Source organism: Bubalus bubalis, chromosome X, assembly GCF_019923935.1.
Source record: "Bubalus bubalis isolate 160015118507 breed Murrah chromosome X, NDDB_SH_1, whole genome shotgun sequence".
Lineage (NCBI taxonomy): Eukaryota > Metazoa > Chordata > Mammalia > Artiodactyla > Bovidae > Bubalus > Bubalus bubalis.
In genome coordinates this window covers 71,430,301-71,449,335 of record NC_059181.1, presented here as the reverse complement: position 1 = coordinate 71,449,335, position 19,035 = coordinate 71,430,301, and the positions used below count along the sequence as shown (strand labels likewise).

Below are 19,035 nucleotides of genomic sequence, written 5' to 3'. Positions count from 1 at the left end.
CAGGGTGCCTTCCGGATCAGGTCTAGAAGCCCAGGCAAAAAAGTGAACTCAGAGAGCCCCTGTGCCCCAAGGAGTCTTCCTGAAAGAAGAACAGAGAGAAAAGGAGGGAAAAGGAAAAAAAAAAAAAAAGAATGACATGGGGAGACCAAGCTTCAGTGAGCGAGGCCCATAACTTTATTTTTAAAAGGAACTTTTATACCTTGACTTGTACATAGAAGGAAATGAAAGATGCAAAGTCATACAGAGTCAGCCCAAACATTACATCAGTTTTGTCATTATCAAAACCAGGATTTTTTTTTGCATACATTTTCCACAAACAATGTTGTGTACAATATCTGGCCTTGGAGGCCTGTGGACATTTTATGACCCTTTTTTGATAAAGTCTGCTCACCCAGAAAACTTATTTTCTCTTGAAGTGTTTTTTCTTTATATTTCTAATCTATGTCAGCCTTAGAAAGTGCTAATCAGAGTTACATTCTCACAGAGCAAAGGTGCAGTAAGTTACAACAAAGAAAGAACCAATTAGCTCAAAGGTCTGATATGGTTAATTCCAAGGCTGTTACTTGTTTTTCTTACATTCCAACTATGTTAACTAATGCACTCCCAGGTGTACAATGGATAAGGGATATGGGTACTTGGCAGCAAGCACTGGCTTAACAATGAAATCCTACACCAGCACTACTCTAATAGTTTTTAATTCTTTGAAAGGCTATATAGTTTTAGAATGTTTTAGGCTTCCCATGTCTCTCACGGTTGGGAGGCTGTGAACAGTCACATGCGTAGCTGCAAGAGTCTAGATAAGCCTGTCAGGCAAGCTAGAAAGCCATCAGAGGGGTTTAAATTGAAACACTCCTACCATGCCCAGGAGACTAATTAACTAAAGCCCTAAGTTGATTTTTTCCAGAGAAAGTTGGTTGGGGATAGCCCCCTGTTAATGACAAAAGAGTTGGTAAAAGATATAATATAATAAACAGTAGACAGATTTTGGTTTCGGGGTAGATACTTGAACAGATTCAGGGCGTCCCTTGAGTTCTGATCAGCCTTGCTCGTCAGATCTCTTCCACATGACCTTGTCATTGGTGGGATCTCCCAAGGTGGCTCCCGGCATAACACCTATCCTATTCAAACTTTTCCAGAAAATGGCAAAGGAAGGTAAATTTCCAAAATCATTCTATGAGGCCACCATCACCCAAAACCAGACAAAGATGCCACAAAAAAAGGAAAACTAAAGGCCAATATCACTGATGAACATAGATGGAAAAATCCTTAACAAAACTCTAGCAAACATAATCCAACAACATATTAAAAAGATCATACATCATGACCAAGTGGGCTGTATCCCAGGGATGCAAGGATTCTTCAATATCTGCAAATCAATCAACATAATACACCACATTAACAAATTAAAAGGTAAAAACCATATGATTATCTCAATAGATGCAGAGAAAGCCTTTTACAAAATTCAACATCCATTTATGATAAAAACCCTCCAGAAAGCAGTCATAGAAGAAACATATCTCAACATAATAAAAGTTATATATGACAAACCCACAGCAAATATTATCATCAGTGGTGAAAAACTGAAAGCATTTCCCCTAAAGTCAGGAACAAGACAAGGGTGCCCACTCTCACCACTCCTATTCAACATAGTTTTGGAAATTTTGGCCACAGCAATCAGAGCATAAAAAGAAATAAAAGGAATCCAGATTGGAAAAGAAGAAGCAAAGCTCTCACTGTTTGCAGATGACATGATCCTCTACATAGAAGACCCTAAAGATTCCACCAGAAAATTACTAGAGCTAATCAATGAATATAGTAAAATTTCAGGATATAAAATTAGCACAGAGAAATCCCTTGCATTCCTATACACTAACAATGAGATAACAGAAAGAGAAATTAAGGAAATAATTCCATTCACCATTGCAACGAAAAGAATAAGATACTTAGGAAGAGATTCACCTAAAGAAACAAAAGACCTATATATAGAAAACTATGAAAAACTCGTGAAAGAAATCAAAGAGGGCACAAATAGATGGAGAAATATACCATGTTCATGGATTGGAAGAATCAATATAGTGAAAATGAGTATACTACCCAAAGCAATCTATAGATTCAATGCAATCCCTGTCAAGCTACCAACGGAATTTTTCACAGAACTAAGACAAATAATTTCACAATTTGTATGGAAATACAAAAAAAAACCTCGACTAGCCACAGCAATCTTGAGAAAAAAGAATGGATCTGGAGGAATCAACCTGCCTGACTTCAGGCTCTACTACAAAGTCAAAATCATGCATGGTACTAGCACAAAGACAGAAATATAGATCAATGGAACAAAATAAAGAGGCCAGAGATGAATCCATGCACCTATGGACACTTTATTTTTGACAAAGGAGGCAAGAATAACATCGAAAAGACAATCTCTTTAACAAGTGGTACTGGGAAAACTGGTCAACAATTTGTAAAAGAATGAAACTAGAACACTTTCTAACATGATACACACACACACACACACACACACAGAAAAAAAAAAACACACAAATAAAACAAAACAAAACAAAAAAACTCAAAATGGATTAAAGATCTAAACATAAGACCAGAAACTATAAAACTCCTAGAGGAAAACATAGGCAAAACACTCTCTGACATAAACCACAGCAGGATCCTCTATGATCCACCTCCCAGAATATTGTAAATAAAAGCAAAAATAAACAAATGGGACCTAATTAATTTTAAAAGATTTTGAACAACACAGGAAAGTATAAACAAGGTGAAAAGACAGACTTCAGAATGGGAGAAAATAATAGCAAACCAAGCAACCAACAAACAATTAATCTCAAAAATATACAAGCAACTCCTGCAGCTCAATTCCAGAAAAGTAAATGACCCGACCAAAACATGGGCCAAAGAACACATTTCTCCAAAGAAGACATGCAGATGGCTAACAAACACATGAAAAGATGCTCAACATCGCTCATTATCAGAGAAATGCAAATCAAAACCACAATGAGGTACCATTTCATGCCATTCAGAATGGTTGCTATACAAAAGTCTATAAGCAATAAATGCTGGAGAGGGTGTGGAGAAAAGGGAACCCTCTTACACTGTTGGTAGGAATGCAAGCTAATTCAGCCACTATGGAGAACAGTGTGGAGATTCCTTAAAAAACTGGAAATAGAATTGCCATATGACCCAGCAATCCCACTACTGGGAATACACACTGAGGAAACCAGAATTGAAAGAGACACGTGTACCCCAATGTTCATCGCAGCACTGTTTATAATAGCCAGGACATGGAAGCAACCTAGATGCCCATCAGCATATGAATGGATAAGAAAGCTGTGGTACATATACACAACGGAATAATACTCAACCATTAAAAATAATACATTTGAATCAGTTCTAATGAGGTGGATGAAACTGGAGCCAATTATCCAGAATGAAGTAAGTTAGGGAAAAAAAAACACCAATATACTATACTAACACATATACATGGAATTTAGAAATATGGTACTGATAACCCTGTATGTGAGACAGCAAAAGAGACACAGATGTATAGAACAGTCTTTTAGACTCTGTGGGAGAGGGCGAGGATGGGATAGTTTGGGAGAATGTCATTGAAACATGTATATTATCGTATGTGAAACAGATCACCACCCCAGGTTTGATGCATGAGACATGGCGTTCAGGGTTGGTGCACTGGGATGACCCAGAGGGATGGGATGGGGAGGGAGGTGGAAGCGGTTTCAGGATAGGGAACACATGTACACCCATGGCTGATTCATGTCAATGTATGGCAAAACCACTTCAATATTGTAAAGTAATTAGCCTCCAATTAAAATAAATAAATTCCAATGTTCATCGCAGCACTGTTTATAATAGCCAGGACATGGAAGCAACCTAGATGTCCATCAGCAGATGAATGGATAAGAAAGCTGTGGTACATATACACAATGGAGTATTATTCAGCCATTAAAAAGAATACATTTGAATCAGTTCTAATGAGGTGGATGAAACTGGAGCCTATTATACAGAGTGAAGTAAGCCAGAAAGAAAAACACCAATACAGTATACTAACGCATATATATGGAATTTAGAAAGATGGTAACAATAACCCTGTGTACGAGACAGCAAAAGAGACACTGATGTATAGAACAGTCTTATGGACTCTGTGGGAGAGGGAGAGGGTGGGAAGATTTGGGAGAATGGCATTGAAACATGTAAATATCATGTATGAAATGAGTTGCCAGTCCAGGTTCGATGCACGATACTGGATGCTTGGGGTTGGTGCACTGGGACGACCCAGAGGGATGGAATGGGGAGGGAGGAGGGAGGAGGGTTCAGGATGGGGAACACATGTATACCTGTGGCGGATTCATTTTGATATTTGGCAAATCTAATACAGTTATGTAAAGTTTAAAAATAAAATAAAATTAAAAAAAAAAAAAACTGAAAAAAAAAAATAAAATAAATTAAAAACTGTGAATGTATACAATGGAATATTATTCAACCTTAAAGAGGAAGGAAGGAGGTTCTGACACACGCTTCAAAAAAATAATAATAATAACTGAAACAATGTAAATAGAATCCCATGCAAATAATAAAAATAAAGCTGGAATATCTATAATAGCATCAAATAAAATAAACTTTAAGTTAAATACTATTATAATAAGCAAAGAAAGACATTAAACACTGACAAAAGGGTGAATGTATCAAAAAAGTTTGACCATATACATACACAGAAAACAATGGAGCCTTAAAATATATAAAACAAATGTTGACGCTGTAGGGAGATAGTTATATGATAAGAGCTGGAGATATCAATGCTCCACTTTCAAAACAGATATAACTTGTATTCAGAAAATTAATAACAAAATAGGGAACTTGAAAAACAATATAACCTAAACATATAGGAAAACATTTAGGACTCCACCCAACAGCAGCAGAATACACCTTCTTCTTGAGAGTGCATGGACTATTCTCTTCATCAGACCAGATAGGAAAAATGTAAAAGCAATACAGGGCACCAATGGAACCAAAAGTTGGTTTTCTGAAAAAAACAACAAGATTTATAAAACTGTAGCTATGCTGAAAAAATGAAAAAAAAGGAGAAGGCTCAAAATATTAAAATAAGGAGTGCAGACATTACTGTTAATCTCAGAGAAGTTGAAAAAATGAGAATACCATCAATGATTTTAGACCAACAAATTAGTTAATCTAAATGAAATGAAAAAAAAAATCTGAGAAACATACAAACAACTAAAACTGACTCAAGAAAAAATTGAAAATCTGGAAAGAACTAAGAGATTAAATCTGTCATCAAAATCCTCCAAACAAAGAAAAGTCCAAGACCAGACAATTTTAATGGTAAATTTTGACAAACATTTGGAAAAAAAAGTAGTTAACACCAATCTTTCTCAAACTCCTATGAAAAATAGAGAATGATGAAATGTTTTCTAACTCATTCTATGAAGCCAGCATACCCTCATACCAAAGCCACATTATGATATTGCAAGAAAGGACAATTACTGACTAATATCTTTTATTAATATCCTTGTAAAAATATTAACCAAATTACTTGTAAACTGCATGCAACGACATATTAAAATGATTATTACAAACAAGCAAGACTTATCCTGTAAATGTGAGTAGTTCAACATAAGAAAATCAAACATTTCAATATACTACATTAACGAAAGTAAAAACACATAATCATCTCAATTGAATTTAAAAAAAAGCATTTGACAAATACCATTTCATGATAAAAAAAAATTTCAGAAAACTAGGATTAGAAGGAAACTTATCCAACATGATAAAGGGAATTTATATAAACAACAACACAGCTAGCATTAGTATAAATTGGTGGACTGAAACCTTTCCCCCTAAGATCAGGAACAAGACAAAAATGGCTGCTTTCTCCACTGCTATTCAACACTCTTACTGGAAGTTCCAGCCATAAAAATTAGGTAAGTTAAAGAAATAAAAGACATCCAATGTGGAAGGATAAAGCTAAACTATCAGTATTCACAGATAATGTGATTTCATATATAGAACATTTCAAAGAATCCACAAAGAAGCAACTAGAGCTTAAATTAATTCAGCAAAGTTTCAGAGTAAAAGATTAACACAAAAAAGAGCAGTTTGTCTCTGTACAAGAGTGATGAAAAATCTGAAAATAAAAATCAAGAAAATAATTCCATTTTAATTGAACTGAGGTCTCCTGCATTGCAGGCAGATTCATTACCGGCTGAGATACCAGAAAAGACAACCCAGGGGTCAAACCCATGTCTCCACATTGCAGGAGGATTCTTTACCAGCTGAGCCACCAGGGAGGCCCAAGAATACTGGAGTGGGTAGCCTATCCCTTCACGAGGGGATCTTCCCGACCCAAGAATCCCAACCCTAGAATTGAACCAGGGTCTCCTACATTGCAGGTGGATTCTTTACTTAGCATCCAAAAGAATAAAATAACTAAGCATAAATGTTACCAAGGAGGTGAAATACTTACACACTGAAAACTGCCAATTATTCATGAAGGAAATTAAAGACCTAAATAAATGGAAAGACATCCTGTGTTCATGGGATGGAAAACTTGATAATGTTAAAATGACAATACTATGCTCAGATAAATCTACAGATTCAATGTAATCTGTCTCACTATTCCAACAGCCTTTTCTTGGAGAAATGGGCAAATTGATCCTCAAATTCATATGGAACTGCAAAGAGTCCCAAATAGCCAAAACAATCTTGAAAAAGAACAATATTGGAAACTCAAGGTTCTCAATTTCAAAACTTACTACAAAGTTACATTAATCAAAATAGTGTGATACTAGCCGAAGTGTAGACATATAGACCAATGTAATTAAATTGAAAGCCCAGAAATAAACATATATATCTATGATCAATTAATTTTTGATGATGGTACCATGACTATTCAATGGGGAAATAATAGTCTCTTCAAGAAACTGTGAAGATACACCTGGCTGTCTACATGGAAAATGATTAATATGGACCCCTACTTAAAACCATACACAGAAATTAACTGAAAATGAATTAAATACATAAATGTAAGAGTAGACATTATGAACCTCTCAGAAATAAGCATAGAGATAAATCTTTGTATCTTTTGGATTAGGTAGTGGTTTCTTGCACTAAAAGCACAAGCAACCAAAGATAAAAAGACATAACTGGATTTCATCAAATTAAAAATATTTGTGCCTCAAAGGCAACTAGCAAGAAAGTGAAGAAACAGCATACAGAATGAGAGAAAATATCTTTAAATCATGTATCTGACAAGGGTGGAGTATCCAGAATATATAAATAACTCACAACTCAAAAACAAAGAGGCAAACAATCCATTTAAAATGGACAAGGACTTGACTAGACATTTAGCCAAAGAAAATATACAAATGGCCAACACACACACAAAGATGTTCAACATCATTAGTCATTTAGGAAATGGAAATCAAAACCATAATGAGGTACCATCCCACACCTCTTAGGATGGCTATTTTCAAAACAAACAAACCAAAAAAAAGTCAAACAGATATTAACAAGTGTTGAAGAGGATGTAGAAAAATTGGAACCAGGTGCACCACTGGTAGAAATGCAAAATTGTGTAGCCATGTTGGAAAACAGTTGAACAGTTCCTCAAAATTACCATATGACCCCACACATATACTCCTAGATATATATACATGTACAGACGTGTTCATTGCAGCACTAATCATAATAGCCTAAAATGACCACAGCCCAAATGTCCATTAATAGATGAGCAGTTGAATTGGTATATAATACATAATCATATTCAGCATAAATGATTAAAGTACTGATATCTGCTACATAATGAATAAATCTCCAAAACATTATGCTAAGTGAGAAAAGCCAGACACAAAACGTAATGAATAGGATGATTCCATTTATATGAAATATCAAGAATAGATAAATCCATAAAGACAGAATGCAGATTGTTGGTTGCCTAATGTTTGAGGGAGTGGGAATGGGGAGAAATTGCCTAATGGATAAAGGGATTTGTCAAACAAACAAATGAACAAAAAATTGCAGTGTTAATTCCTGTCTGAGTTTCTAGACACCAATCTGCTCTAGAAATTCCAGACTTTCCAGTCATCATTATTGTGTAGATCAATTCTTTATAATAATTTGTGTACATTTATAATTCATATATAAAATATTTCCTATAGGAATTTGTAAAATTTATCTTCCAGTTATAAACATTTATGGAAAATTGATTAGGTGTATATAAATGTGTATATAGACAGGTGTAGACAGAGATGCATACACATACAGATATGTACTCATTTATTTACTATCATAATTAATAATGTATCTGTCACTGGAGATCATAACCAATACAATTGGAAAGACATTATTATAATGGACTGAAATAGATGACTCAAACCTAAATTAGGGCTTTTATATATATATATATATATTTTTTTTTTAAGTGCATTCGTTCAGGCTCCATGTATGAAAGAGACTGGATTGTTCTGGGTCGGTTCCTTCTATGACAGACTTGTAATACCGAGATTAGAATGTATTTCAAGTTAGTTTTTAAAAAATTGAAGTACTGTGTGCAATGTACTCTAAGTAACCAAGATATATTTCAATAATTTTACCTTACTTATATAAAGATAGTCTTCTATAGAAGCACTGATCTGATTTAATCATCTAATATGAAGTCTATTTATTAAATCAAGTACATTATAAAGGTTAGGCATTAATAATCTGTTCTATACATTTAGTTCATGTGCATAATTTGGGAGATACTTGATGCATCAGTCTATGAGCCTTTGTGCTAAGAAAAGATGTGATATCTGTGATGTGGAAATATGAATACATAAAATTAATAATTCCTTAGGCAGAAATACTTGTTCCTCTAGTGCAATGGCTTTCAAACTAATCTTGGTAGAGCCTGAGGAATTCCCTAGAATTATTTGATGGTTGGCAAAGTGCGGGGGTGGAAAACAGAGCCAGCCAGACTCATGTTCCCCAAATACACATAGTAAAAACACACACTTATTTTAATCAGAAAAAACTCCATTTACATGTCTTCCATATGGGTTATCTACATCATGTTTTCCTTGAAGAAAAAGATGTACATATCAGGTTTAAAAAGCCTTAAGTAGTGATTGCTTTGTAACCAGCAGAACTGATCAGTGTTGGAAACTGAAATGCATGTTTTTGAAAAAAATCTTGAAGTATGCACTTTATAACGATATTTTTTTGTCATGTCACTTTTTTAAAGATGACTCTAAGAGATGCAAAGTAGAAACATCACTGGGTTGAGTAAGAAGTCCCAGACTCAACTTATTTCTGATTTGCAAGTTAACAGCTTTGCATCCTATGGGCTTCCCTGGTGGCTCAGAGGTTAAAGCGTCTGCCTGGAATGCAGGAGTTTGATCGCTGGGTCGGGAAGATCCCCTGGAGAAGAAAATGGCAGCCCACTCCAGTACTCTTGCCTGGAGAATCCCATGGATGGAGGAGCATGGTAGGCTACAGTTCATGGGGTCGCAAAGAGTTGGACACGACTGAGCGACTTCACTTTCACCTTCAGCTTTGCATCCTAGGGTAAGTCAACTGATTTTTCTGGATTTCTGTTTCCTTTTTGGTAAAATGAGGTTGACTTAGATTAATGTATCAAACAGGTTTTAAATCTTGTGCAAAATCTGGTGACTGTTGTTGCCTTTCTAAAGTAATGTGTTTAGAAAAATTCTGAGGCTCAATAGGAAAGATCTCTGTAATCCTTTAACAGTATCTTCCATGGACAAGCAAATGGGTCAGGAAAGCTTTTGGGCAATTGAACATCCCTGGGCTAGGTGATCTCTTAAAATCTTTTCTAATCTTAAGGAGTGTAACATCTAAAAAAAAAAAAAAAAACAAGTAAGTAGCACATCAAGTAAAATGCAAAGCACATGAATAAATTACAAAATGCAAAAAATTTTCTATATATATAACTCTGCTGTACACATGAGACTAATGTGACATTGTAAATCAATTATAGTCCAATAATTTAAAAATTTAAATTTAAAATGGAATAAATTTCTGAGCAGATTGACAACCAAATGACATGAATGAGACAAAGAGGGAGGGATGAATACGTGGAACACAGGACTTTTAAGGCAGTGAAACTATTATGTTACTATATGTAATGTTATATCATAATGCTATAATGGATACATTATGAATTTGTCAAAATCCATAAAACTGTAAAACACAAAGAATGAAGCCTAATGTTAACTATGAACTTTAGTAAATAATAATTTATCAATACTGGTTCATCAATTATAACAAAATATATTCCATTAATGCACGATGTTAATAATACTGGAAATTAGGGGATGAGGAAAAGTATGAGAACTCTCTGTGCCTTTTGTTCAATTTTTATTGAAACTTCCTAAATAAAACTGCTCTAAAAAGTAAACCAATACAATATTGTAAAGTAATTAGCCTCCAATTAAAATAAATAAATTTATATTTTAAAAAGTAAACTAATTTGTTAATTTTTAAAGTGAGAAAGATTACATATACCACTTATTACAAAAGCACACTGACAAATGATGACAATAGGGGAAGTTTCAAAGAATAATAAAAATAAAGACTTGCCTACATCCCCAGTTGCTTCTTCCCTAGCTTCTTTTTATTTTATTTTTTTTTAATTTAATTTTATTTTTAGACTTTACATAACTGTATTAGTTTTGCCAAATATCAAAATGAATCCACCACAGGTATACACGTGTTCCCCATTCTGAACCCTCCTAGCTGGATTTAGAAAAGACAGAGGAACTAGAGATCAAATTGCCAACATCCGTTTGATCATTGAAAAAGCAAGAGAGTTCCAGATAAAAACATCTACCTTTGCTTTATTGACTATGCCAAAGCCTTTGACTGTGTGATTAACAATAGACTGTAGAAAATTCTCAAAAAGATGGGAATACCAGACCACCTTACCTGCCTCTTTAGAAATCTGTTTGCAGGACAAGAAGCAGTAGTTAGAACTGGACATGGAACAACAGACTGGGTCCAGATCAGGAAAGGAGTATGTCAAGGCTGTACATTGTCACCCTACTTATTTAACTTATATGCAGAGTACATCATGCAAAATGCTGTGCTGGATGAAGCACAAGCTGGAATCAAGATTACTGGGAGAAATATCAATAACCTCAGATACACAGATGATACCACCCTTATGGCAGAAAGTGAAGAACTTAAGAGCCACTTGATGAAAGTGAAAGAGGAGAGTGGAAAAGTTGACTTAAAACTCAACAGTCACAAAACTAAGATCATGGCATCCAGTCCCATCACATCATGGCAAATAGATGGGGAAACAATGGAAACAGTGACAAACTATTTTGGAGGGCTTCAAAATCACTGCAGATGGTGACTGCAGCCATGACATTAAAAGACACTTGCTCCTTGGAAGAAAAGCTATGGACAACTTTCACAGCATATTAAAAAGCAGAAACATTACTTTGTCAACAAATGTCCATCTAGTCAAAGCTATGTTTTTTCCAGTAATCATGTATGGATGTGAAAGTTGGACCATAAAGAAAGCTGAGCGCTGAAGAATTGATGCTTTTTAACTGTGGTGTTGGAGAAGACTCTTGAGAGTCCCTTGGACTGCAAAAAGATCCAACCAGTCCATCCTAAAGGAAATCAGTCCTGAATGTTCATTGGAAGGACTGGTGCTGAAGCTTGAAACCCCAATAGTTTGGCCATCTGATGTGATGAACTGACTCATTGGAAAAGATTCTGAAGCTGGGGAAGATTGAAGGCAGGAGGAGAAGGGGACGACAGAGGATGAGATGGTTGGATGGCATCACCTACTCAATGGACATGAGTTTGAGTAAGCTCCAGGAATTGGTGATGGACAGGGAAGCCTGGAATTCTGCAGCCCATAGGGTCACAAACAGTTGGACAGGACTGAGTGACTGAACTGAACTACCTTCTTATCTTATTACAAGAACTCTGACATAAGTAAAATGTGTGCTGACCATAGACAATCTCTACTCTAGCCATGCTGAAGTATTTGTAGTTTCTTTAATGTTCCATGATGGCAAGTGCCTCTAAGCCAGAGAACATGCTGCTGCACTCCCCTTGCTTCTTCACCTGGCTAACTCCTTCTTAGCCTTTAAGTCATAGTTTATATATCACTTCCTATAGGAAAGTATGGGCTTCTCTGGTGGCTCAGTGACAGAGAATCCATCTGCCAATGCAGGAAGCATGGGTCTGATCCCTGGGTTGGGAAGATTCCTTGGAGAAGGAAAGGGCAACCCACTCTAGTATTCTTGTCTGGGAAATCCCATGGACAGAGAAACCTGGCAGACTATAGTCTGGGGGGGGTCACAAAAGAGTTGGATATGACTTAGTAACTAAACAACAAATAGGAAAGTATGCCTGATCACCTCTTATATTCACCAACACATAATAAGATATCTCTTCTAAATTCTCTCAGCACCACTTTCTTATTTTTCTATATCATCCTTATCTTTCTATCTTTAGAAATACCTCGTAATTTGTACATCATTCCACAGTAAATAATTAGTTTCTTAAGAGTAGAGATAATGTCGTATCCACGTTAGTATTTTTACCCCTAAAAAAGTGCCTGAAAGTGAAAGACTCTTTGTAACCCCATGGACTATACAGTCCATGGAATTCTCCAGGCCAGAATACTGGAGTGGGTAGCCTATCCCTTCTCCAGCGGATTTTTCTCACCCAGGAATCAAATGTCTCCTGCATTGTGGGTGGATTCTTTATCAACTGAACTATCAGGGAAGTCCCCTTCCAAAAAAAAAAATAAATAAATAAAAATAATAATAAGTGCCTACTGTATATTAATTGCAAGAGTTGAACACAACTTAGCAACTAAACAACAAAATATGGTTTGTGATTAAAAATATGGGTTGAATGATTAATTTAACTACCACTCATAGCAGCATTTTAAAACTTAGATATTATAAAATATAGCAAGTAAGATTTTTAAAGTTTTTTTTTTTTTTTTTATGACCGAGAATGCTTTTTTTTCCTTTTTTTATTTTCTCAGAGCATATCAAACCCATTGTAGGAAACAACAAAAAAATGTAGAATGGAGTTGGAAAGGCTATGTACCACTTGCTGAAAGGTCAGTCACTACAACAGATACTTAATTTGTTTTTCCCCACCTTTACTTCAAGCTAGTTATTATAAATTTAATATACAGTCTTCTCCAATGCCTTCATTTAATATTTTACTATTGCTTGCTGCTGCTGCTAAGTCGCTTCAGTCATGTCCGACTCTGTGCGACCCTAGAGACCGCAGCCCACCAGGCTCCTCTGTCCCTGGGATTCTCCAGGCAAGAACACTGGAGTGGGTTGCCATTTCTTTCTCCAATGCATGAAAGTGAAAAGTGAAAGTGAAGTCGCTCAGTCGTGTCTGACTTCTAGTGACCCCATGGACTGCAGCCTATCAACCTCCTCCATCCATGGGATTTTCCAGGCAAGAGTACTAAAACCATATGTGATTTGCATATATTTCCTCTATTATGAGAGAAAGTGAAAAGAAATGGAATTATCCATAATTCCTCCCAAGCTCCATCTACATGAACAAACCTGTTTGTTTTGACTGACTTAACCATTTCATAGCTTAGTGAAGCTATGAGCCAAGCATGCAGGGCTACCCAAAGACATATGGATCATAGTGAAGAGTTCAGACAAAAAGTGGTCCACTGGAGGAGGAAAGGGCAAACTACTCCAATATTCTTGACCTGAGAACCCCATGAACAGTGTGAAAAGGCAAAAAGATATGACACCAGTTGAGCCCACCAGGTTGGGAGGTGTCCAATATGCTACTGGAGAAGAGCAGAGGGCAATTACTAATAGCTCCAGAAAGAATGAAGAAGCCAGGCAAAGGGGGAAACAATGCTCAGTTGAGGATGTATCTGGTGGTGAAAGTAAAGTCTGATGGCTTTTCCTATTAGGAAACTGAAATGTTAGGTCCATGAATCAAGGTAAATTGGACATGGTCAAGCAAGAGATGGCTAGAGTGAACATCGACATCTTAGGAATCAGAGAACTAAAATGGATGGGAATGAGCAAATTTAATTCAGTTCAGTTTAGTTTAGTCACTCAGTCATGTCTGACTTTGTGACCCCATGAACTGCAGCACGCCAGGCCTCCCTGTCCAACACCAACTCCCGGAGTCTACTCAAAGTCATGTCCATTGAGTCGGTGATGCCATTCAAATATCTCATCCTCTGTTGTCCTCTTCTCCTCCTGCCCTCAAACTTTCCCAGCATCAGGGTCTTTTCAAATGAGTCCACTCTTCACATAAGGTGGCCAAAATACTGGAGTTTCAGTTTCAACATCAGTCCTACCTGTGAACACCCAGGACTGATCTCCTTTAGGATGGACTGGTTGGATCTCCTTGCAGTCCAAAGGACTCTCAAGAGTCTTCTCCAACACCACAGTTGAAAAGCATCAATTCATCAGCACTCAGCTTTCTTCACAGTCCAATTCTCACATTCGTACATGACCGCTGGAAAAACCATAGCCTTGACTAGATGGCCCTTTGTTGGCAAAGTAATGTCTCTGCTTTTAATATGCTATCTAGGTTGGTCATAACTTTCTTTCCAAGGAGTAAGTGTCTTTTAATTTCATGGTTGCAATCACCATCTGCAGTGACTTTGGAGCCCAAAAAGACAAAGTCAGCTACTGCTTCCATTGTTTTCCCATCTATTTGTCATGAAGTGATGGGACCAGATGCGATGATCTTAGTTTTCTAAATGTTCAGCTTTAAGCCAACTTTTTCACTCTCCTCTTTCACTTTCATCAAGAGGCTCTTTAGTTCCTCTTCACTTTCTGCCATAAGGGTGGTGTCATCTGCATATCTGAGGTTATTTATATTTCTCCCAGCAATCTTGATTCCAGCTTGTGCTTCCTCCAGCCCAGCATTTCTCATGATGTACTTTGCATATAAGTTAAATAAGCAGGGTGGCAATATACAACCTTTTCCTATTTGGAAACAGTCTGTTGTTCCATGTCCAGTTCTAACTATTGCTTCCTGACCTGCATACAGTTTTGTCAAGAGTCAGATCAGGTGGTCTGGTATTCCCATCTCTTTCAGAATTTTCCACATTTATTGTGATCCACACAGTCAAAGGCTTTGGCATAGTCAATAAAACAGAAATAGATTTTTTTTTCTGGAACTCTCTTGCTTTTTCAATGATCCAGCGGATGTTGGCAATTTGATCTCTGGTTCCTCTACCTTTTCTAAAACCAGCTTGAACATCTGGAAGTTCACGGTTCAAATATTGCTGCAGCCTGGCTTGGAGAATTGTGAGCATTCCTTTACTAGCGTGTGAGATGAGTGCAATTGTGCAGTAGTTTCAACATTCTTTGGCATTGCCTATTTTTGGGATTGGAATGAAAACTGACCTTTTCCAGTCCTGTGGCCACTGCTGAGTTTTCCAAATTTGCTGGCTTATTGAGTGCAGCACTTTCACAGCATCATCTTTTAGGATTTGAAAGAGCTCAACTGGAATTCCATCATCTTCACTACCTTTGTTTGTAGTGATGCTTCCTAAGGCCCCCTTGACTTCACATTTCAGGATGTCTGGTTCTATGTGAGTGATCACAGCATCATAATTAACTGGGTCATGAAGATCTTTTTTGTACAGTTCTTCTGTGTATTCTTGCCACCTCTTCTTACTATCTTCTGCTTCTGTTAGGTCCATACCATTTCTGTCCTTCATCGAGCCCATCTTTGCATGAAATATTCCCTTGGTATCTCTAATTTTCTTGGAGAGATCTTAGTCTTTCCCATTCTATTGTTTCCCTCTATTTCTTTGCATTGATCGCTGAGAAAGGCTTTCTTATCTCTCCTTGCTATTCTTAATTCAGATGACTATATGTACTACTGTGGGTGAGAATCCCTTAGAAGAAATGGAATATCCCTCATAGTCAATAAAAGAGTCTGAAATGCAGTATTTGAGTGCAATCTCAAAAACAAAATTATCTTAGTTCATTTTGAAGCAGACCATTCAACATGACAATAATCTAAGACTATGCCCCAACCATTAATGCTGAAAAAGATGAAGTTGATTGGTTCTCTGAAGATCTACAAGATCTTCCAGAATTAACACACACACACACACACACACACACACACACACACACACAAACCCAATGATGTCCTTTTCATCATAGGGGATTGTAATGCAAAAGTAGGAAGTCAAGAGATATCTGGAGAAATAAGCAAGTTTAGCCTTGGAGTACAAAATGAGGCAAGGCAAAGGCTAACAGAGTTTTGCCAAGATAACACATTGGGTATAGGAAACACCCTCTTTCAACAACACAAGATATGGCTCTACACATGGACATTACCAGATGGTGAATACTGAAATCAGATTGATTATATTGTTTGCAGCCAAAGGTGGAAAAGCTCTATACAGTTGGCAAAAACAAGTCCTGGAGCTGACTGTGGTTCAGATTATGAGCTCCTTATTTCAAAATTCTAACTTAAATTGAAGAAAGTAAGAAAAATATTACTAGGCCACTCAGGTATGTCCCAAATCAAATCCCTTATGATTATACAGTGGAGGTGACAAATAGATTCAAGGGATTAGATCTGGTAGGCAGAGTGTCTGAAGAACTATGGATGAAGGTTCATAACATTGTACAGGGGGCAGTGACCAAAATCAGCATGGCCTTGAAGGCACTCCCTAATATTCAGAATTTCACTTGTTTTTTTTATATCTATAGGACACATAGTAGTCAGCTGACAAAAAGAAAGATTTCAATTTGCAAAGACTCAATTCAGCATTTTACTTTACATATATATGTAGCAGCAGTATCACTAGATATAAATATCTCAAAAATGTCATCTATTTTTAAAGAATGTCTGTTTTTGACAGTACTGATTATTTGAAACTAAAAGAAAAGCAAAAATGCCCACATAAAATACTGCAAGTATCATCATCTGCATTTAATAAAGCTCAGGAGAAAATATTGATAAAAAATGTTTTAGCATTTTCCAGAATTTATTACAAAATACCCTGTTTACTCTAGAGCTCTCCACAGCATATTTTTCTACACAAAATAATTCTTTGTTTGACTCCAGTGTATCTTGCAAAATTCAGAGCCCTAAATGAGAAATTTAGAAAGTGTATTCAACGTGTTTTCTGTTATTTTCTCTTTTCTCCTTTCCCACTATCTAAAAAGTGTATTACCCATCTAAAATTATTATTACACTATTTAGAAACTCTATGAACACAAAAATTATGTTTTTGAAAGTACTGAGTTTATTTTAAAACATTGCATCAAGTTTAAATTTCAGTAAACAAAGCCATGTCTTCATTATATGTTGATTTTGGCAAAGAGCACAGACTTGCATACATCAAATGATATGATAAAGTAATTTAAAGTAAAATGTGTCTGCTTTCAGTAATGTGGAACCAAAGTACAATAGTAGTGTGGAACTAAAGCACAATATACATGTCTTTTGGCTGATGTAGGCCATAATGTTTCTTGTCTTCTAAGAAATTTTCAAAATTAATATTTAAAAAATTGATCCTTTTGTCTGATACTTATGGTATTCACTGGAATAAAGGCATAGAAAAGATTCTCTGCTTAGATTAATGCACTCATACAATAAGCTGAAACAAAAATGTCAAGAGATCGTGGCATTCATGATCATAAGTTGCTTTAAAAGGGGAAAGATTTCCAATCTATTTTAAAAGTTAATTAAAAGTCTGAGTTCTTTGGAAAAGGATGCCATTTTAAACTTATTTGCCATCCCACTTCCATAACATACATATGCATATTTCTTCAGGGCAAGCAGCTTAGCAACATAATTGCATGAAAGTAAAGCAAGAAACTTTGTGGTTAAGCAAGAAACTTTTCAACTGAATACATCTTTTTGTGTGTGTGTGGGAGGTCATCTGTTCTGGTCACTGAAATATGCAATGAAAGGCTACATTTAGAAGCCTAGAAAACCTGTGATTCAGTACATAGAACTCTTTTAAACTTTTAACTACAAAGGAATGTGAATGTTATAAATACCACAGGAAATTACAATGTATGACATATCATAAACATTATCTGCAACTACGTTTTAGTCACAATAATTTCACATTAAAAAGGTACAGACTTTTGTTCACTAAAATTAATGAGGCAATTTGGGAACAAGAGACAAATTCTCACTCGCCTTTTAAAATTATTCAATTTAGAGATACAGATATAATTAAACTGCAATAATAATACCGAAAAAGGGAACAGGTACTTGCTTTTTAAAATCACTGAAGTACATAAAATGCCTTAGCAGACAACAATAGTATTCCATGACACCTACTTAAAATTTCATGTTCATTTCCTACTTTCCTCATCACAATGTTAACATTTTAATTATGTACTCATTTTAACTGTTTGCATGTGAAAGTACAAACTAATCAATTATTTTAACATTAAGCCTATTTCTTTTGAAGCCATGATAATTTTGATATTTTATAAAAAGCAATGGAGACTCCTTTTTTAGGATGCTTAAGGCAGAATATTTAAGATTCATGCTTGCTGCTTTGCCTGAGCTTCTGCTTCCTGAAATGAAAAAAAAAAAAAAAAAAAAGAACAGATTTAAATATCATAAAACAGACATCCATGTGTATTTTTAGTAAACTATATTATCTCAAATCACTAAGAATATTCAAAATCAGAAAAATAGCCCCCAGAAAAAGATGGCTTAAAAATTCTTAATAGAAAAAACTGTAATATAGAAACTTCTGCCTAGAAACAGATGTAATAGAGAACTGTCTACAATTCCATAAAAGCGAGTGATTTACACTTGTGTCAATTATAGTTACCATTTTATTTAAAAGTAGCTAATTTCCTTTTTGAGTAATTTTTCACAAAAATTCAGTGTTCAAAAACATTGTCATCTACAGTTTCCAGTCTGCTGAGTTTTGTTAAATTAAGGCTTAAGTTACTTAGGAAATGTGTTATTTGCTAAAATGCTGTTTTTAAATTTCAGAGCAGTTCCTGTGGACAGTGA

The 19,035-nt window shown here is 35.7% G+C and overlaps 1 protein-coding gene across 4 annotated transcripts in view; it reads right to left on the bottom strand.

Annotated features, from left to right (window-relative positions):
- Positions 1–17,270: 17,270 nt before the first annotated feature.
- SH3BGRL (SH3 domain binding glutamate rich protein like) overlaps positions 17,271–19,035 on the bottom strand; it is a 125,994-nt gene continuing 124,229 nt past the window's right edge. For all 4 annotated transcript variants that reach the window (XM_044937541.2, XM_025277069.3, XM_044937540.1 and 1 more), the window contains one exon: positions 17,271–18,584. In XM_044937541.2, the coding sequence (XP_044793476.1) occupies positions 18,552–18,584 (33 nt within the window). In that variant the 3' untranslated portion in view covers positions 17,271–18,551. The remainder of the gene's footprint in view (positions 18,585–19,035) is intronic.